Source organism: Durotheca rogersii (assembly GCF_024521655.1).
Source record: "Durotheca rogersii strain YMJ 92031201 chromosome Unknown GGS23scaffold_4, whole genome shotgun sequence".
Lineage (NCBI taxonomy): Eukaryota > Fungi > Ascomycota > Sordariomycetes > Xylariales > Xylariaceae > Durotheca > Durotheca rogersii.
This window is the reverse complement of record NW_026251235.1, coordinates 2,186,839-2,200,918: the sequence shown is the minus strand read 5'-3', so window position 1 is coordinate 2,200,918 and position 14,080 is coordinate 2,186,839. Positions and strand designations below refer to the sequence as shown.

The following is a 14,080-nucleotide window of genomic DNA, read 5'->3' as shown; positions in this document are numbered from 1 at the left end:
TGTCAGACCTAATTAATTCTTCAGCGCCGGACCTCCTCCAGCCCTGCAAATTTACCTCCTCCCCTTCTGCTCCTTTGTTTGAAGCTGGCATTCAGATGAGGAAACCCAACTTGGTGTCAACTCGTTCTTAGCCGCCCGTCCGATGCTGCCATGTCCAGAGGCTGAATACAGCTTCACCGAGCGTATGGCAGTATTCTGGTAGCATTTGGTCTACCACTGCCCGTCTCTCCCGGGCACAGCATATTTTGTCTCAGCTACCACCACCTACTGCTACCTTCATCATCCTTGATCGCCGTCGTCCGTACATACGTGCCCTCCTCACAATGGCATCAATCGACGATTACCACATTTCCGCCAACATATCTCCCAGCTCGGCCCGGTCACCTCGACATGAGCGGTCCAAGTCAAATGTTTTCAAGTCGTTCCTCCATCGACGAAACAACTCGGACGGATCTGCACTACCACCCGTCGAGCTGATGGTCCCCCCCGATCTTGGCCATCGGTCCTCGATGCAGCAAGCAATCGATTTCCGAAACTTCTCCCGACCTAGCGCCCTGGGCGAGATCCAGCAGAACCAGATGGGGATTCCCTCCCGGTCTCCTCCCTGGCGGCACCACGGCTACCCGAGTGCCCCTTCGTCCCCCATCAGGAACACGCTCAGCACCGTGCAGACAATCTCATCGACGCCCTCAAAAGAAGTCGAGAAGCTAGCCAAGTCAGGCAAGAACAGAGAGGAGGGCAAACCCAAGAAAACCAAGTCGGCCACGAACCTGGTAGGCTTTCTCAGCCGACCCAAGAGCTCCAAGGGCTTGAATAAGCTTGCGAGCGATGACGGAATGCATCCGAGAAAGGATAAGGAGAACCAGAAGCCGCAGGACGCGGCCCGGCCTCCGATTTACGCACAATTCTCCAGCGGGGCGCTTGAGAAGCAGAACGATTTAGACGCCGGCAAGAACGTCTACGCACACGGCTTTAGTAGCAACTTATCATCAAACATGGTGTCGAGCATCCGCGCCACCAAGCAACGACCCAAATCTTACCACGCGTACTACACGCCCAAGGACGACCACAAAGGAGCGGCCGAGACGAACTCGAGCGCGAACAGCACTAGAGGCTCGCCGTCTAAGATACGCCGTGGCCTCGGCATGTTCGGCGGCAGCGCTGGGTCGGAGGGGAGAACCCCTTCCGCTGAGTCCGCCGAGCCGGTGCTCGACCCGAAGGATATCGATAAGCACCTCGAAGCGATGCTCGACCGGCGAAACATCCCCGAACACCAGAGGTACAAGATGCGCAGTCTGGCGGATTCTATCAAGATGGAGTTCATCCGACAGGACTGGGCAGAGACCCGAGGCCCCAACAACGTTAGACCCGGTAGCCACGGCAGCGATTCCAGCATAAGCGCCGCCCAGGCAGTTGAGCAAGGCAAGGCCAAGAAATCTCGGGGCCGGAGCTTCACACTATCGAGGAGCAGAAAGAAGTCGGACGCAAGCTCCCCAACGAAGAAAACGAAGGGCGAAGGCTCCATAGGACGCCATTTCCGGAGCCGATCCACCGACAGCGTCGCTAGCGAACGCCCCCCTTCTGCCGGATCAAGTTCGGGGACCAGCATCTTGTCGAAAATGAAGCTGCACCAGGGGCCTCTCGATTTCGTGACCTATCTGCGCAAGGTCCAGAAGCCGGAATTGGTAGAGGTTGGTAAGCTCCATAAGCTGCGCTTGCTTCTGCGGAACGAGACGGTAGCTTGGACAGAGGAATTCATCCGGCAGGGGGGGATGGAAGAGATCGTAGGGCTACTGCATCGCATCATGGAGGTGGAATGGAGGTATGTTTACCCCCAACTGTTTCTCTCTTTTTTTCCCTGGAACAATGGTCATGCTAACCCCACGATAGAGAGGAGCATGAAGATGCCCTTTTACATGAGAATCTCCTCTGCCTCAAGGCCCTCTGCACCACGGCCCTCGCGCTGCAGTACCTCCACTCGATCCAGGCGACCCTCTTCCCAGCTCTTCTACGCATGCTCTTCGACCCGGAGAAGAAAGGCCCCAGCGAATTCACGACCCGCAACATCATCACCTCGGTATTGTTCACCTACATACAGTCAGCCCCAGCTGCCGACCGCCCCGTTCGCGCCAAGACCGTGCTCGGCCACCTACGTGACCCCGAACCGAAGGAGGACCAGCGGCCTCTGGGCTTCGTGCTCGAGATGCGTCGGGACCGCCCCTACCGCGTGTGGTGCAAGGAGGCCGTGAGCGTCACCAAGGAGGTGTTCTGGATCTTCCTGCACCACCTCAACGTCGTCTACCTGCCCCGGGAGAAGGAGACGCGGGAGGGTGCCGGCCCGTCCGGGATCGACAGCGCCGCCTACATGCAGGCGCACTTCCCCCAGGAGCGCCCGCCGGTCCCCGCCGCCCCATACGTCGGCGGCGTGGAGTGGGACGCCACCAATTACTTGGCCTCGCACCTCGACCTCCTCAACGCCATACTCGCCTGCACGCCGACGGCGGGCGAGCGGAACGCCCTCCGGGAGCAGTTCCAGATCTCGGGGTGGGAGCGCTGCCTCGGCGGCAGCCTGCGCCTCTGCAAGGAGAAGTTCTACCCCGGCGTCCACGACGCCCTACGGACCTGGGTCGCCGCCGCGGCCGAGGACGGGTGGGACGTGAAGGGCGTGCGGTACGGCCCGCCCGCCGAACCCAAGCCCCCGAGGAAGCAGGCGGGAGGCGGCGGCGGCGGCGGCGGCGGCGGCGCCAAAGCCAAGCCGAAGGAGGAGCCGGCGCCCAAGATCGAGATACCCAAGCTCAGCTTCGGACTAGCCGCCGCCCATGGCCCGGCTTCTCCGGCGGCGAGGACGAGCGGCAACTGGCTCTCGTAGAGACGAGCTTCCCCCTTTCCTGTCCCCCCTCTCACTCATTGCACTGACCTCTTACGGCGTTGGAGTAGCAAAGTACCGGCGCCGGTTCCCCCGGAAACGGACATGAAGGAATGGTATCCCGTGTTTAGAATAAAAATTGCTGGCTGCGCGTTGGCTAGGAGTTTTGCGTTGATGGATATCGGACTTTTTTGTCAGATTCTCTGTGTCTGAGTTTTCTTTTTCCTTCGTCACCGGTTCTCTGGTTAGGGGAGGGGGGCTCTTCACAGGTCTCTTTTCGACATGCCTCATGATTTGGGTTTCCATCTTTCCCTCCATCCCCTCCTCCCCCATCCCCCTCCTTCTCCCCTCTCCTCATCCTCCTCCTCCTCCTCCTCGCTCCTTACTCCTCACCACCACCCTAGGTAATGACGTCCGGTTAGGCTCGGCTACTGATAGGCCGGTGCACCCTAGATTGGATGATTACGATGCTTACGACGATGACATGGTTCAATAAATCAGATGATCTTTGAGATGTATTCCCTCTTCCGCGTGTATCATGATGTCGCGCTAGGCGGCCGTAACTCGTGTGAGCATGTATACCCTCCCTACGTGGCCAGGCCCAGTTATCCGTGAGATCAGCTACCTCGGCGCCGAGAGAGGCGTTTCGAGTCCTTTTTTTCACGAGCCACGACCGCAGGCGCGAGAGCGGTGACGGTTCATCACGACTGTCCCCGAGCGGGAGGGGGGAAGGATGCGGGAACTAGGTCCGCCAGTCAGCTCGGTTCACGAGCTAGGTGATGGAGCACACACGAACCAAGTTTCCGGTGCTCCCATTCGACCGTAACGGACGCCGAGTGCGGCCCGCCAATGTCAGCGGCAGACGCAGAACGGTCTCCAACCCTTGACCGCCCCCTGGGAGGTTTATCATCGTACATCGTATCTGCTCTCGGGGAGGGAGGGAGAAGGAGGCGGAGGTGGAAGGGAGAAGTCGTCTCGGGAGCAGCGTGTCAGAGAGACTTGTGAGAAAGTCAGCCCCTATTAGGCTGGCTAATAATAGAGGTACCTCGCTGGAAGCAAGCTTCTCCCCGTGTGGTCCGACCGCAATCGGCGATGTTGTAAGATGCATGTCTCGTCCTAACAACCTCTCGAGGTAGACGCAGTAGGCATTAGCATGTGCTGTACGTAAATCGCACAATCATGTCGCGTGCTCCCATCCTCCGCCGGGGGGGCCGGGGAGGGGGACAAGCGGGGGGACCCACGCTCAGCTTCATACCGCTCCCAAGGTTCTCTACCTACTAGATGCTCTCGAGCCTGGTCCGCAACTGTTCGGGAAGCAGTATAAAGCCGCCACATCACATGGTATGTATTGACGTTAACGACTATGACATATCTCCGCATTGCACCTGCGTCGCCTGGTAGCCGGTTGGGAGACGAATCAATATACATACTGGGGATATAGTACCCCGTATTTAGTCTAGCCCCTATATACCGAGATGGTATACTAGGTATACTAGGATTATAAGAACACGACACTGCATAGACTCCACGAGCCATGTAGCCGGCTAGTAAGTTTTATTTCGCTTGTATCCGCCAACTAGGTACTTTGATTGGAGTTGGCGTCGAGAGGCTTCATGATAAACGAAACACGAGTGACGGTATTCATTTGACTGAAGTTCCGTTCAGGAAGCGATTGACCGAGCCAGTGATCTGCAGTGCATGCTCAGCCGGTTCCAAGACGAATCAGATCTAGTAGGTCACCAGTCCTTTTGCGGGTGTTACAGTTCTTCGGGATTGCAAGGGGTCGAGGTAGTGCTAACCTCAACCCAATCAGGGCAACTATCCGGACCCATCTCTCCGTAGTCCTCCTCACCAGGCCAGCCCACGGTCTCAGGCGTGTAATCTCGCCGCGGCGTCGTGTCGACCGGCTGCCACAAAATATGACGAGTCTCATTTTCGCTGCGGAGCCGCACCTCGCAGCTGGCCCAATGAAAAAAGTAGCCGCGGATAGGCAGTAGATCCCACGGATGACAGCGCAGTAGAAAGCCGGCAGAGTCACATCATAGGTGTGTGTGCGAACCGGGGAAAACGACGTTCCCCGAGGATATATTATGGGGTCTCAGCGCACTTGGCGGCCGAGCGACGGCCAGACTCGCCCCTAGGCGTGTCAGATGCGTGTTTGGTGATATCCTCTGCAGGAATCGTCAACTTGGGCCGGTTTCGAACATTTGATAGGCCTGGAGAGATGGGATAAACCGGAAGGCTGACGGCCGATGCAGACTCGATGGCCAATGACGGAGTGCACGATGAAGCTATGCATATCGGCGTACGCGGAGTCTGAGCTCGCGAGGGTAGCTCGTCGAGACACCCGCAGATCCGGCTAACACATGGGAGGAATGCCCTCATCGATGGATGCAGGATTCGGAGAAGAGGGGAGGTAGGAAGGACATCACCAACAACGGGCGGAAAGTGCATGGCCGAGCCACCCGACCCAGGGTCCTGTTGAGAAATCTGCTTAGCAACATCCATGGAGATGGGAGAGAGCGGAGGTTCCCGGGATGGCCGCCTTCCAATTGACAATTCTAACCTCACCAAACGCAGCTCAGGCGTGTGCATCGAACCAATCCGGGGCATCTGGTATTAAACTGGACTCGAAGCGAGGGCCTTTTCTCCCCTCGGAATGTCGAAGCCGTTACAGTTGGGGACGGCGGGATGCGGCTCGACGTCTCCTTCTGCAAGTCCTGCATCGTCACATGTAAGATGGTTCGCGCGCCGCTTAACGTGGGCGACGACGCATAGACAGCGCAACGCCCGACATCTGCCAATGCCGCGCCCGCGCGAGGTTGGCGAGGACGAACTTTTGGGGGGTCTGCCGGGAGAGCAGCAGAAGAAGAAGAAAGCCAGGGAATTTTAAATGCCTACCTACCGGGAGCGGATTTGCTAGCTTCTCTTCAGGTCTTCGGGGCGCCGTCTGGTTTTATGTAATCAGCCCGATGGCTCGCGGAGCAACTCGAAGCAACTCCGGGGCAGCCGCGCGTGGTGGACGGTTGGCAGTTTCCAGGTTTGACGTAGCCATCGAGTTGACTGCACAGATCACGACATGACTAGGCCCTTCCGCTTTTCCCGGTTGGGAACGCTCTGCAGGAAGTCGCCAACCTGCTGGTTGGGCCGTTGAGCAAGCGCTTATTAGGTACGCGATATAGGCGACCGAACGTTCCATGTTTTCTACAGTGTTACGTAGTACAAGCCGCGGCGGTTGAGATCGATGTAACCCGAACCTGCCGTAAATGAACAGGCGTACATGTACATACGCAAGGTTATGTACGTAGGTAGGCAGATATGTAGGCAGATATGTAGGTAGATATGTCAGTATGATGTAGGAGGCATGTACCAGCCTGAGGAGAAGGGGGTAATGCCTACATGATGAAGTCACCGGGATGGGGGGGATGCAGCAGGTACGCGAGGCGAAGCTGGACTGGCAGATACCTACATATGCCTGCCTGCCTGCCTACATACCTAGGTACCTACCTAACCTACCTAACCTACCTCTACCTCCTACGTAATGCCTACACCTTAGGTTAGGAGGTAGATAGGTACCCAAGGTACCCACGAGATGGGAGGGGTGGGGGGAGTCGGCCACCTAACAAGGCCGGCGGGCATCATCCTGTAGGATAAGCACCTAGGTAGGCGCTAGAAGCAACAGCCTCCCCGCAAGAGAACCCCGTTCCCGCTGACCAGGAAGTACCGAGCAAGTAGGTACCTCCTATCGACATGAAGGAGCAGGACGAGGTGTAGAACAAGATTTGGAGGATACCTCCTCTAGGTACCTAGGTAGCTTAGAGCCTAAGCTTGTCGCGGAGCTGCGAATATGTGGAAGACGTCCGTAGAAGAAGCATGTGAAACCTAGAGGAGGACCCCCGGCCCGGCGCCGGCGAGCAGCTCGCTTGCCGATGAACACCAAGACGGTAAGCGCGGTACCGAGCCCATTGCCCAGAGGGGAGGTTATGAGAGGAAAGCGGAGCCGACCAGCTAGGCGACATTGAGGAGGAGTCGATTAGGTAAGTCATGATGTGTGTCGCTGGGGCTCTACCCAAGCACCCCACCCATTACCCCTCTCGTGAATGTGAGAGCGAAACAACCGACAAATGAGCGCCTCGCGTTGGCGGTACATGAGCTGGCACGTTATCCAGCTGACGGCCCAGGTACCCGTCTCTGGAGAGATCCCCCCATACGGCGGCGACCTGCTCCCTACAGTTAATGGCCATGTCAGCGGATCCCATGCTTAGGTAGGTACCCCTAGGTAGGTAGCGTTCTGCCTTAGGCCTCTGCCATCCAAACCTTGGCGGTGCCCGGGCACCTTATCCTGGTTCCCCACCTCCCTCTCCAGCCTGTTTCCTCTCTCGGGCCAGTAGCAGGCGCCTGACCACAACGCGGTCGCTCTCCTGGGGCTAGCTCGGGGAGGGTACATGCCTACTACGCAGATGGTGCGTACCTACCTACCTACCTAGGTACCTGGCCTCCCTACCGACCTGAGAGGTACCTACCGGCGTTGCCTGTCAGGCATCCTAGGATTGCTGGTGAATTCCTACTGGTGAATGGCAGCCATGCCCTACGCACCTAAGGTAGGTACATTGGGTACTCTTACCCACCGCAGCTGCATGGCCGACCACTTACCTCCGTTAGGTACCTACATGCCTCCCTACATTAGGTACCTGCCTCCAGAGTTATTACCTACATACGTACCTACCTACCCTTACCTCAGGTAGCCGTGCCGCACGTCGCTTGTTCCCCCGGCCGCGCCGTGTCTTCGCCAGTCTTCGTCATCGCTCGACTGTGCACCTACTATCGTGACCGGAACCCAAGAGCCTGGTCTGCCTTGCTAGCCTAGCAGGAGAGAGAAAGCAAGTGACCCTGCGATCTGACATTCACCGTATCGACTAGGAGCCCAACCTCTAACAGCTCTTCTTTTTCTAACCCCCCCCCCCCACAAAACCCGGCCCTTTCCCGTTCGACCCTTAGCACGCCACAAGAGGGATAGGATGGTGTAAAATCGCATCTCTTACATACGTACGGCGACCCATACGACGCACACCGCGCAGCGAAGCAAGGCCGAGAATCTCGCCCTACTATTGCACCGCTGCCTGCTAGCTAAGCTGCCCGCCTAGCCGTCACCTGTCTCTACTTACCTGCTTCCCGGACCTACATACCTGCCTAGCAGGTAAGCTGTACGGCATCTCCAGCATCTCGCTGCCCACTAAGGATATCCGAGGACCTCCACACCTGCGAGACCTTGCAGCGCCCTATCATTCGTGCCGTACTGTCTCCCAGTTCCAGCAGGACGAGTCCCAGCGGCTACCGTCCTAGTGGCCCACATTACCAGTATCAACATCTCCATCACTATTTCTAACGTCCTGCAAGCCGTGCCGCTCCGAGACCAGCCAGAGCCCACCGAGCCAGTTTTGTCGACCAGAATCGCTGGAACCCTGCCCGTTTTCGTCCTGCCGACGAATCCCAGGTGCTCGGTTGGCACCAGTTAAGAACTTTTACACAATACCCGAAGCTGACCACCTTCACATTCGCCCAAAATGTCAATAAAGTATGTATCAACTTCTCGTCCGCTCCCATCGGTCTGAATCTTGACGAGTCCTTACATCTCCCTTCCCTCGTCCCCCCTTTTCGTGATTTCTAGGATGTAATATTCGTCTTCACCCCCCCCCCCCTTTATTCCCCTCCCCTCCCCTCTCCTCCGGGAGCCCTGCTCTTCGTTTTGCCGCCCATGTATGAGCAGTCGACTTATAACCTCCGCCTCTCGTCACCATTATGGATTACGGACTTCACGACCAGCATGCCTCTTATATTCTCAGTCAAAGTAACCGCGGCGAGGAGGATACTGACCTGGAAGCTAGTTGGGTGATGCTGTCCCGGGCAGGGGAGATAGAGCCTTTGCCACATGAGACTATTCTACACAGAACGAGGGGCCGTATAGCTCTTAACATAACCGCTCTCAATCAGCCTCCGCCGGACACCCCTCCTCTTAACATCAAGAGCGAGAGCGGAACGGCGTACATTACGAATCAACGAGTAAGCGGCAACAACGCATAGCACATTATGAAGATCGAGTACGAGGCTAACACTTCGCCCCTAGCTTATATATCTTCCCTCCAAGCCCACCGACCAATTCAAGTCGTTCTCTTCCAAGATCTTGGGCTGCCAGGATAGCCGCATGTGCTCATCGTGGATCGGCCCGTGGTATTGGGAGGCTAGTGTGCGGCCGGTGCCTGACGGCAACATTCCACCGGAGTTTCCCAGGGTGAATCTACGGTTGACCTTTAAAGATGGAGGTTCCAGTGAATTCGAGTCGAAATTTGTGGAACTTAAGGCGCGACTTCACCACGCGGCGCAGATTGCGGAGGAGTCAGGGCAGAGCAACTGGGCCCAAACCGTGCACGACGAGCAACTTCCTGAATATAGTGGCCCTCAAGGTAGCAACAATCCTAACCAGGCCAGCGACGTAGCTCAACGAGCGGACGAAGCTGCCCGGCAGCGGCAGGCTCAGCAGTCAACTCCGGACGAACCCCCGCCAAACTACGACGAGGCACAAGCCCAAGCGGTTAGCATGCGCTTCGACGAGCGTATGCGCGAAGAAGCAGAAAGGCAGTGAGAGCAACTCCCGGCGGAACGGTCACTACGGGGCGGCGACGAGAGTAAGGGGGACTCGGCTCTCTAGAGTCCCCGAATTACGATATTTTCCCCTTGCGGTACGAAAAAAAAAAAGAAAGCCAAAGAAAAAAAAAGACTTGATACCCCGAATAGAGAACCTCGGGCACTCATATGCTACGCGCCCACCTCCTTCGTTTATATGCCCGTACGGCGGCGGCATCAGCATCCCGAGCGCTTTCGAAGGGGTGGAATCGTAGCACAGCACGAAGCACGAGGGAGCTGATCTCCGAGGGGATGCGAATGGACGGAGGAAGGAAGCAGGTCACTATATACCTCACCTCATGCAAGCCGATCAATATGTATGTAGCTGGGTTACGAAAACGTATTCGCGTAGCAATGTAGGCAGAGGTAGATTTACACATGCCGTACTCGGGCATCTATGTATGCATACATAGGTAATACCTACATACAATACACACCTAACCTACATACAACACCTACATACATACCTCCATACATACCTACATACATATACGAGAGCGGGGTGGAACTGGCCAGCATCGTTTGCTACGCCGGTTACGCAGGGTTATCATATCAGATGGATCCAGCCCCTGGAGATAAGATACTGGAAATACCCGAATGCGGGCCCGGCTGGATGAAGGGGTGCCATCTACTCGCGCATAATACCTACCTAGGTAGGTAGGCAAGGGACACCTGCGTGGATATATACACCTGTATCGGCCATAAATTCTGGGCAAACAACCTCCGAAGTGACGGGCCGCATGCGAATTGTCCACCGACACACACGGATTGGTGGGCATGTCGTCAAATCGGTTCACCCCAGGCTGCTCCCCGTGTGCTACCAGGCGCTTGTTTGGTTATATGTATGCGTACAGATATATACGCGTACAAGTAAATATACCTATATACAGGTACATATATAGGTAGGTATGCAGGTAAATACGCATAGTTACAGGTGGATATACACATATAATACCTATATAATACCCATTGGTACCTTCTAAAGCGATGGAATCCTACTATACCGTAGGTACATAACTCCTCTATATACTTACCTCCATACGTGTACATTGTATTGGCCCAGCCCCTCGGTATCAACGGGATATTGTGCGTTGTGGAGGGTTCACTCTCGTTGCTTCGCGGCCTTATTTATAAGGCACACAAAACGTTGAAAGCTGAACCTGACTTATTGATTGAAAGGGGGTAAACCTAGGTGCCAAAACGGCGATTGAACAGCTTTAAATACAGCTGCGAATCAACCGATCACAGGGCTCCTTTTAGGGTGCCCTGGGATCCACGATGTCGGGTTATGTAGGTACTTAATGGATTCAGCAACCCGATATACTGAACCTCTTACGTAGGACGGACCCGGTGGCTCGAGAACCACGTGATCCAAGCTCGAAAAGCCACGGCCAATCAGCAGGCCTCAATTGGCGATGCTCTATTTTTCTCGGGTGCCAATAACTCTTCGAGACTACACCTCATCATCACCCCTCCTTCAACCTCCCTACAACAAGGCATCGGAACCGCTAAGTGCTCGCCCTATCGCAATGGGTATCTGGGATACGATTCAGGACCTCGTCGAGGCAGTCACGCCGTGGGGCGCGGCCGAAGCCGAAGCTCCAGCTGAGGACAAGGTACGATTCGAGCCTCTCTCTCCCCTCCATGCTGCTTCGGCTTAGCATCCCGCGAACTCCCGACATCCCGCGATGTCGCCGCCTCGAGCGCTATACCGAGTCTATCCCGCACTAGAAATACTGATAAGCGATTTCCTATAGGCCGCAGCGGCGCCCGAAGCAGACGATGACGATTCTGGCGAGGAAGAGGAGGAGGAGGAAGATGACGACGAACCCAAGGACCCCAAGGATCAATTTGAAGAAGGTTCGTTGCGCTTGGGCGTGTCTGGCATGCATGGATGCTGTATTCTTCGTGGGACGGCTGTTCCCCGCGGGGTGGAGATATGTCGTCTACCCGCGATTTCTACTGCTAGGTGGTGGTCAGATATACCTATACCTATGCTAATACCCATCGTGCAGACTGCAAGAACTCGAAGCAGTGCGCTCCCGCTAAGCACCACTTCGACGAGTGTGTCGAGAGGGTTACCAACCCCCCCGATGGCGGCGAAACCGACGAGGACTGCGTTGAAGAATGTAAGAAGAGAGCTCTCCCGAGCCGGCGCCCCGCTCCCGGCAGAGAAGCGCGTGCTCCGGTGCGCTGACGAGAGGCTAATCGGCCTTGTGCCATGTGTGCATAGTCTTCCATCTCGCCCACTGCGCCGGCCAATGCGCAGCCCCCAAGCTCTGGTCCGTCCTTAAATAGCAGGCGCAAAGAAGCCCGTCCGAGGTTCGCCTGGTACCGCACGTATAACATAGGTGCAGGTGCATATTGACTCAGGGCGCTGCCGAGTCCTCGATTGGGGCAACCCTCCCGGCGTCGTCGTAATGCAACCCCTTCGGCGGCAGCGATCCCGTAGCACGATCTGCGGCTCGGGCGGGAACACATGTGAATAGGGAACATCACAACCGTCCTATCCTTTGTATCCTACGCAGCGCCAGACATCTGAAATAAAAGAATTATATCTCGTTCCTCCACTCTGTCTAACAGGCCCGTTTCGGCTATTTCCCCGCCTGGCCACCTCCGTCTGGGCGTGGAGCCTACCGTATCAGGCGGCTTCCCCGGCGACTTCTCCCGGGGACGGATCAACTCGAGGACTAGAGATGTGTTTGGGGTAATGGGGTGGGCGCCCTTTTCTTTGCGAATACGGCTATCCGCTATCCAAGCCAAGTTAAACAAGCGTTTACTCCTCCAGCCCTTTTCCACATCCCTCCTGTTACATGTCTCGCAGAGACGGGGGGTCTAGCGAGTAAGGCCTATCGAGTCGAACCCGAGCTTGCATGGCCTCTGCCGGCCGGGTACCTGATGTTCTAGGTTGCGGGCGAGTTTTACGGTAAAGCCGGCCTAGTGAGACGCCGGAAACGCCGGACCCGTCCGACAACTCGCGCGCCTCCCTCTATATATAGTAATCGGTTCACCACGATGCTGATCGGACGGACAGCCCGGGCGGAAGCCGGTTCACTCTTAGCTGGAGTCTTTCCAGACGTGTAAAATAAGTCGGCGTGGCTATGCGTATATCGGCAGGCGCGAGTTGACAGTATCCCTTTCGGCCCTACTACATATATATACGTATTCATATAGGCCCGGTGGAGAGAGAGCGCGCGTAGAAGCGAGGCGTGTGACATGTCATTATGTATGTCCGAAATGCACGTATGTACACCTACTGTGCTACGGTAGTATGCGCGCACGCATTGTGTGTAAGAAGTACGTTGTAAGGTATGGGTTCCAATTCCAAGATTGGAGTGGGAAGGGTGGAGCAGGGGAGGGCGATAAAGGCGGGCGCGCGTGTTGTATGTGTTGACGTGTGGCTACGAAGATGAGAATGGCTGGGCCGCCAAATAGCTCGAAACAGCCTTCTTCCGACGCCGGCACCCCTTCGACACACCCTTCGACACACCCTTCGACACACCCTTCGACACACCCTTCGACACACCCTTCGACACACCCTTCGACACACCCTTCGACACACCCTTCGACGCACCCTTCGACACCCTTCGGATAGATTAGGTGCGGGATGTGATGATGCGCGACATCGGCCGAGGTAGAGGTGGCGCGACGGCGGCGATCAGGAGGTCTGTAATACCTACCGACCGGCGTATTGCGAACTCGTATCGTACGGGCAAGACTCGAGAGAACCGGCTCGGCCGTGCCCATCCTGAACAGCCTTCAGGGCTGGCGCCGCGCGAGAGAGGCACAGGAAGAAATGAGGGTGCGTCTACCATATGAGGACAGGGCCACCTGCCTACGAGCCTGTGCTAGATACGCCCTTAGGTAGCAGCCTTGGGGGTGACGTGGGAGGCCAGCGGACCCGAAGCAGCACATGTGGCCGGCGGACGGGCCAATCAGCGGGCACGGGACAATTCTGTCAGCTGTGGGAACCAGGGGGCGTTCATGACGGCGACGGCTAACGAGGGGGGGGGCGAGTGAAACGCTGAAACCATCCGCCTCGCCGGGTTTGCCCAGCACGTAACCGACCTGCTACTCGGCTACGAGGAGGTACCTACGAGCGTAATTACCCACCTTGGGTACTTGAGGTATCTACCTGTGTGTGTGTCTGTGTGTCTCTGAGTGTGTGCATGTGTCTTCCGTGTGTATGTACGTGGGGAGTCTAGAAGAAGAACGAAGACCAGACCCCTCGTTGTCCATCCCATCCCGTACACCTACTCTATGGGTAGACCTTTTGGTTATCCCATCTCGCCCTTTCAGCTCCCCAACCTCACTCGACTTTTAAGGTCGGGACGTGCGCCGGCGGTCCTGGCAGGGCGTGGACCCATGCCCAGTTGCGAGTGAGAGAGGTAGCAGTGCTAGCTGTGCCTCCACGCCGGACCTTTCCGCTTTGGCCTTGGAGCGGTGCAGAATCGGGCGACGTAGCCACGATCCCTCGCTCCCCCCCTTTTCCTCCCCCCCTCCCCACTTCGACCTGCCCGGGTGGAGAACGAA

General features: G+C 56.7%; 4 protein-coding genes across 4 annotated transcripts; 3 read left to right on the top strand and 1 right to left on the bottom strand.

Annotated features, from left to right (window-relative positions):
- The first annotated feature begins 207 nt into the window (after nt 1-207).
- Nucleotides 208-2,895, top strand: GGS23DRAFT_376589 (armadillo-type protein). Its single transcript, XM_051513396.1, has 2 exons — nt 208-1,822; nt 1,891-2,895. Exons 1-2 carry the CDS (start codon nt 324-326, stop codon nt 2,867-2,869), a joined length of 2,478 nt encoding a protein of 825 aa, XP_051374950.1. The 5' UTR covers nt 208-323; the 3' UTR covers nt 2,870-2,895.
- Nucleotides 2,668-4,098, bottom strand: GGS23DRAFT_556139 (uncharacterized protein). The gene is made up of 2 exons (XM_051515640.1): nt 3,663-4,098; nt 2,668-3,608 (listed from the first exon to the last, which is right to left on the bottom strand). The coding sequence occupies exons 1-2, from the start codon at nt 3,972-3,974 to the stop codon at nt 3,285-3,287; spliced, it is 636 nt and encodes a 211-aa protein (XP_051374949.1). The 5' UTR covers nt 3,975-4,098; the 3' UTR covers nt 2,668-3,284.
- Nucleotides 4,099-8,568: 4,470 nt separating this feature from the next.
- On the top strand, nt 8,569-9,589 carry GGS23DRAFT_376507 (uncharacterized protein). Its single transcript, XM_051513395.1, has 2 exons — nt 8,569-8,926; nt 8,991-9,589. Exons 1-2 carry the CDS (start codon nt 8,666-8,668, stop codon nt 9,504-9,506), a joined length of 777 nt encoding a protein of 258 aa, XP_051374948.1. The 5' UTR covers nt 8,569-8,665; the 3' UTR covers nt 9,507-9,589.
- Nucleotides 9,590-11,076: 1,487 nt separating this feature from the next.
- Nucleotides 11,077-11,744, top strand: GGS23DRAFT_594378 (ubiquinol-cytochrome C reductase hinge protein-domain-containing protein; the record flags this gene model as incomplete). The annotated part of the gene is made up of 3 exons (XM_051518154.1): nt 11,077-11,163; nt 11,305-11,407; nt 11,563-11,744. The coding sequence occupies 3 exons, from the start codon at nt 11,077-11,079 to the stop codon at nt 11,742-11,744; spliced, it is 372 nt and encodes a 123-aa protein (XP_051374947.1).
- Between the last annotated feature and the right edge of the window lie 2,336 nt (nt 11,745-14,080).

Coding starts and splice junctions, on each gene's coding strand:
- GGS23DRAFT_376507 (XM_051513395.1), top strand. CDS start 8,666: ATGGATTACGGACTTCACGACCAGCATGCCTCTTATATTCTCAGTCAA. Junction 8,927..8,990: donor CGTACATTACGAATCAACGA/GTAAGCGGCAAC, acceptor CTTCGCCCCTAG/CTTATATATCTTCCCTCCAA.
- GGS23DRAFT_556139 (XM_051515640.1), bottom strand. CDS start 3,974: ATGCATCTTACAACATCGCCGATTGCGGTCGGACCACACGGGGAGAAG. Junction 3,609..3,662: donor ATGGGAGCACCGGAAACTTG/GTTCGTGTGTGC, acceptor TGGCGGACCTAG/TTCCCGCATCCTTCCCCCCT.
- GGS23DRAFT_376589 (XM_051513396.1), top strand. CDS start 324: ATGGCATCAATCGACGATTACCACATTTCCGCCAACATATCTCCCAGC. Junction 1,823..1,890: donor ATCATGGAGGTGGAATGGAG/GTATGTTTACCC, acceptor ACCCCACGATAG/AGAGGAGCATGAAGATGCCC.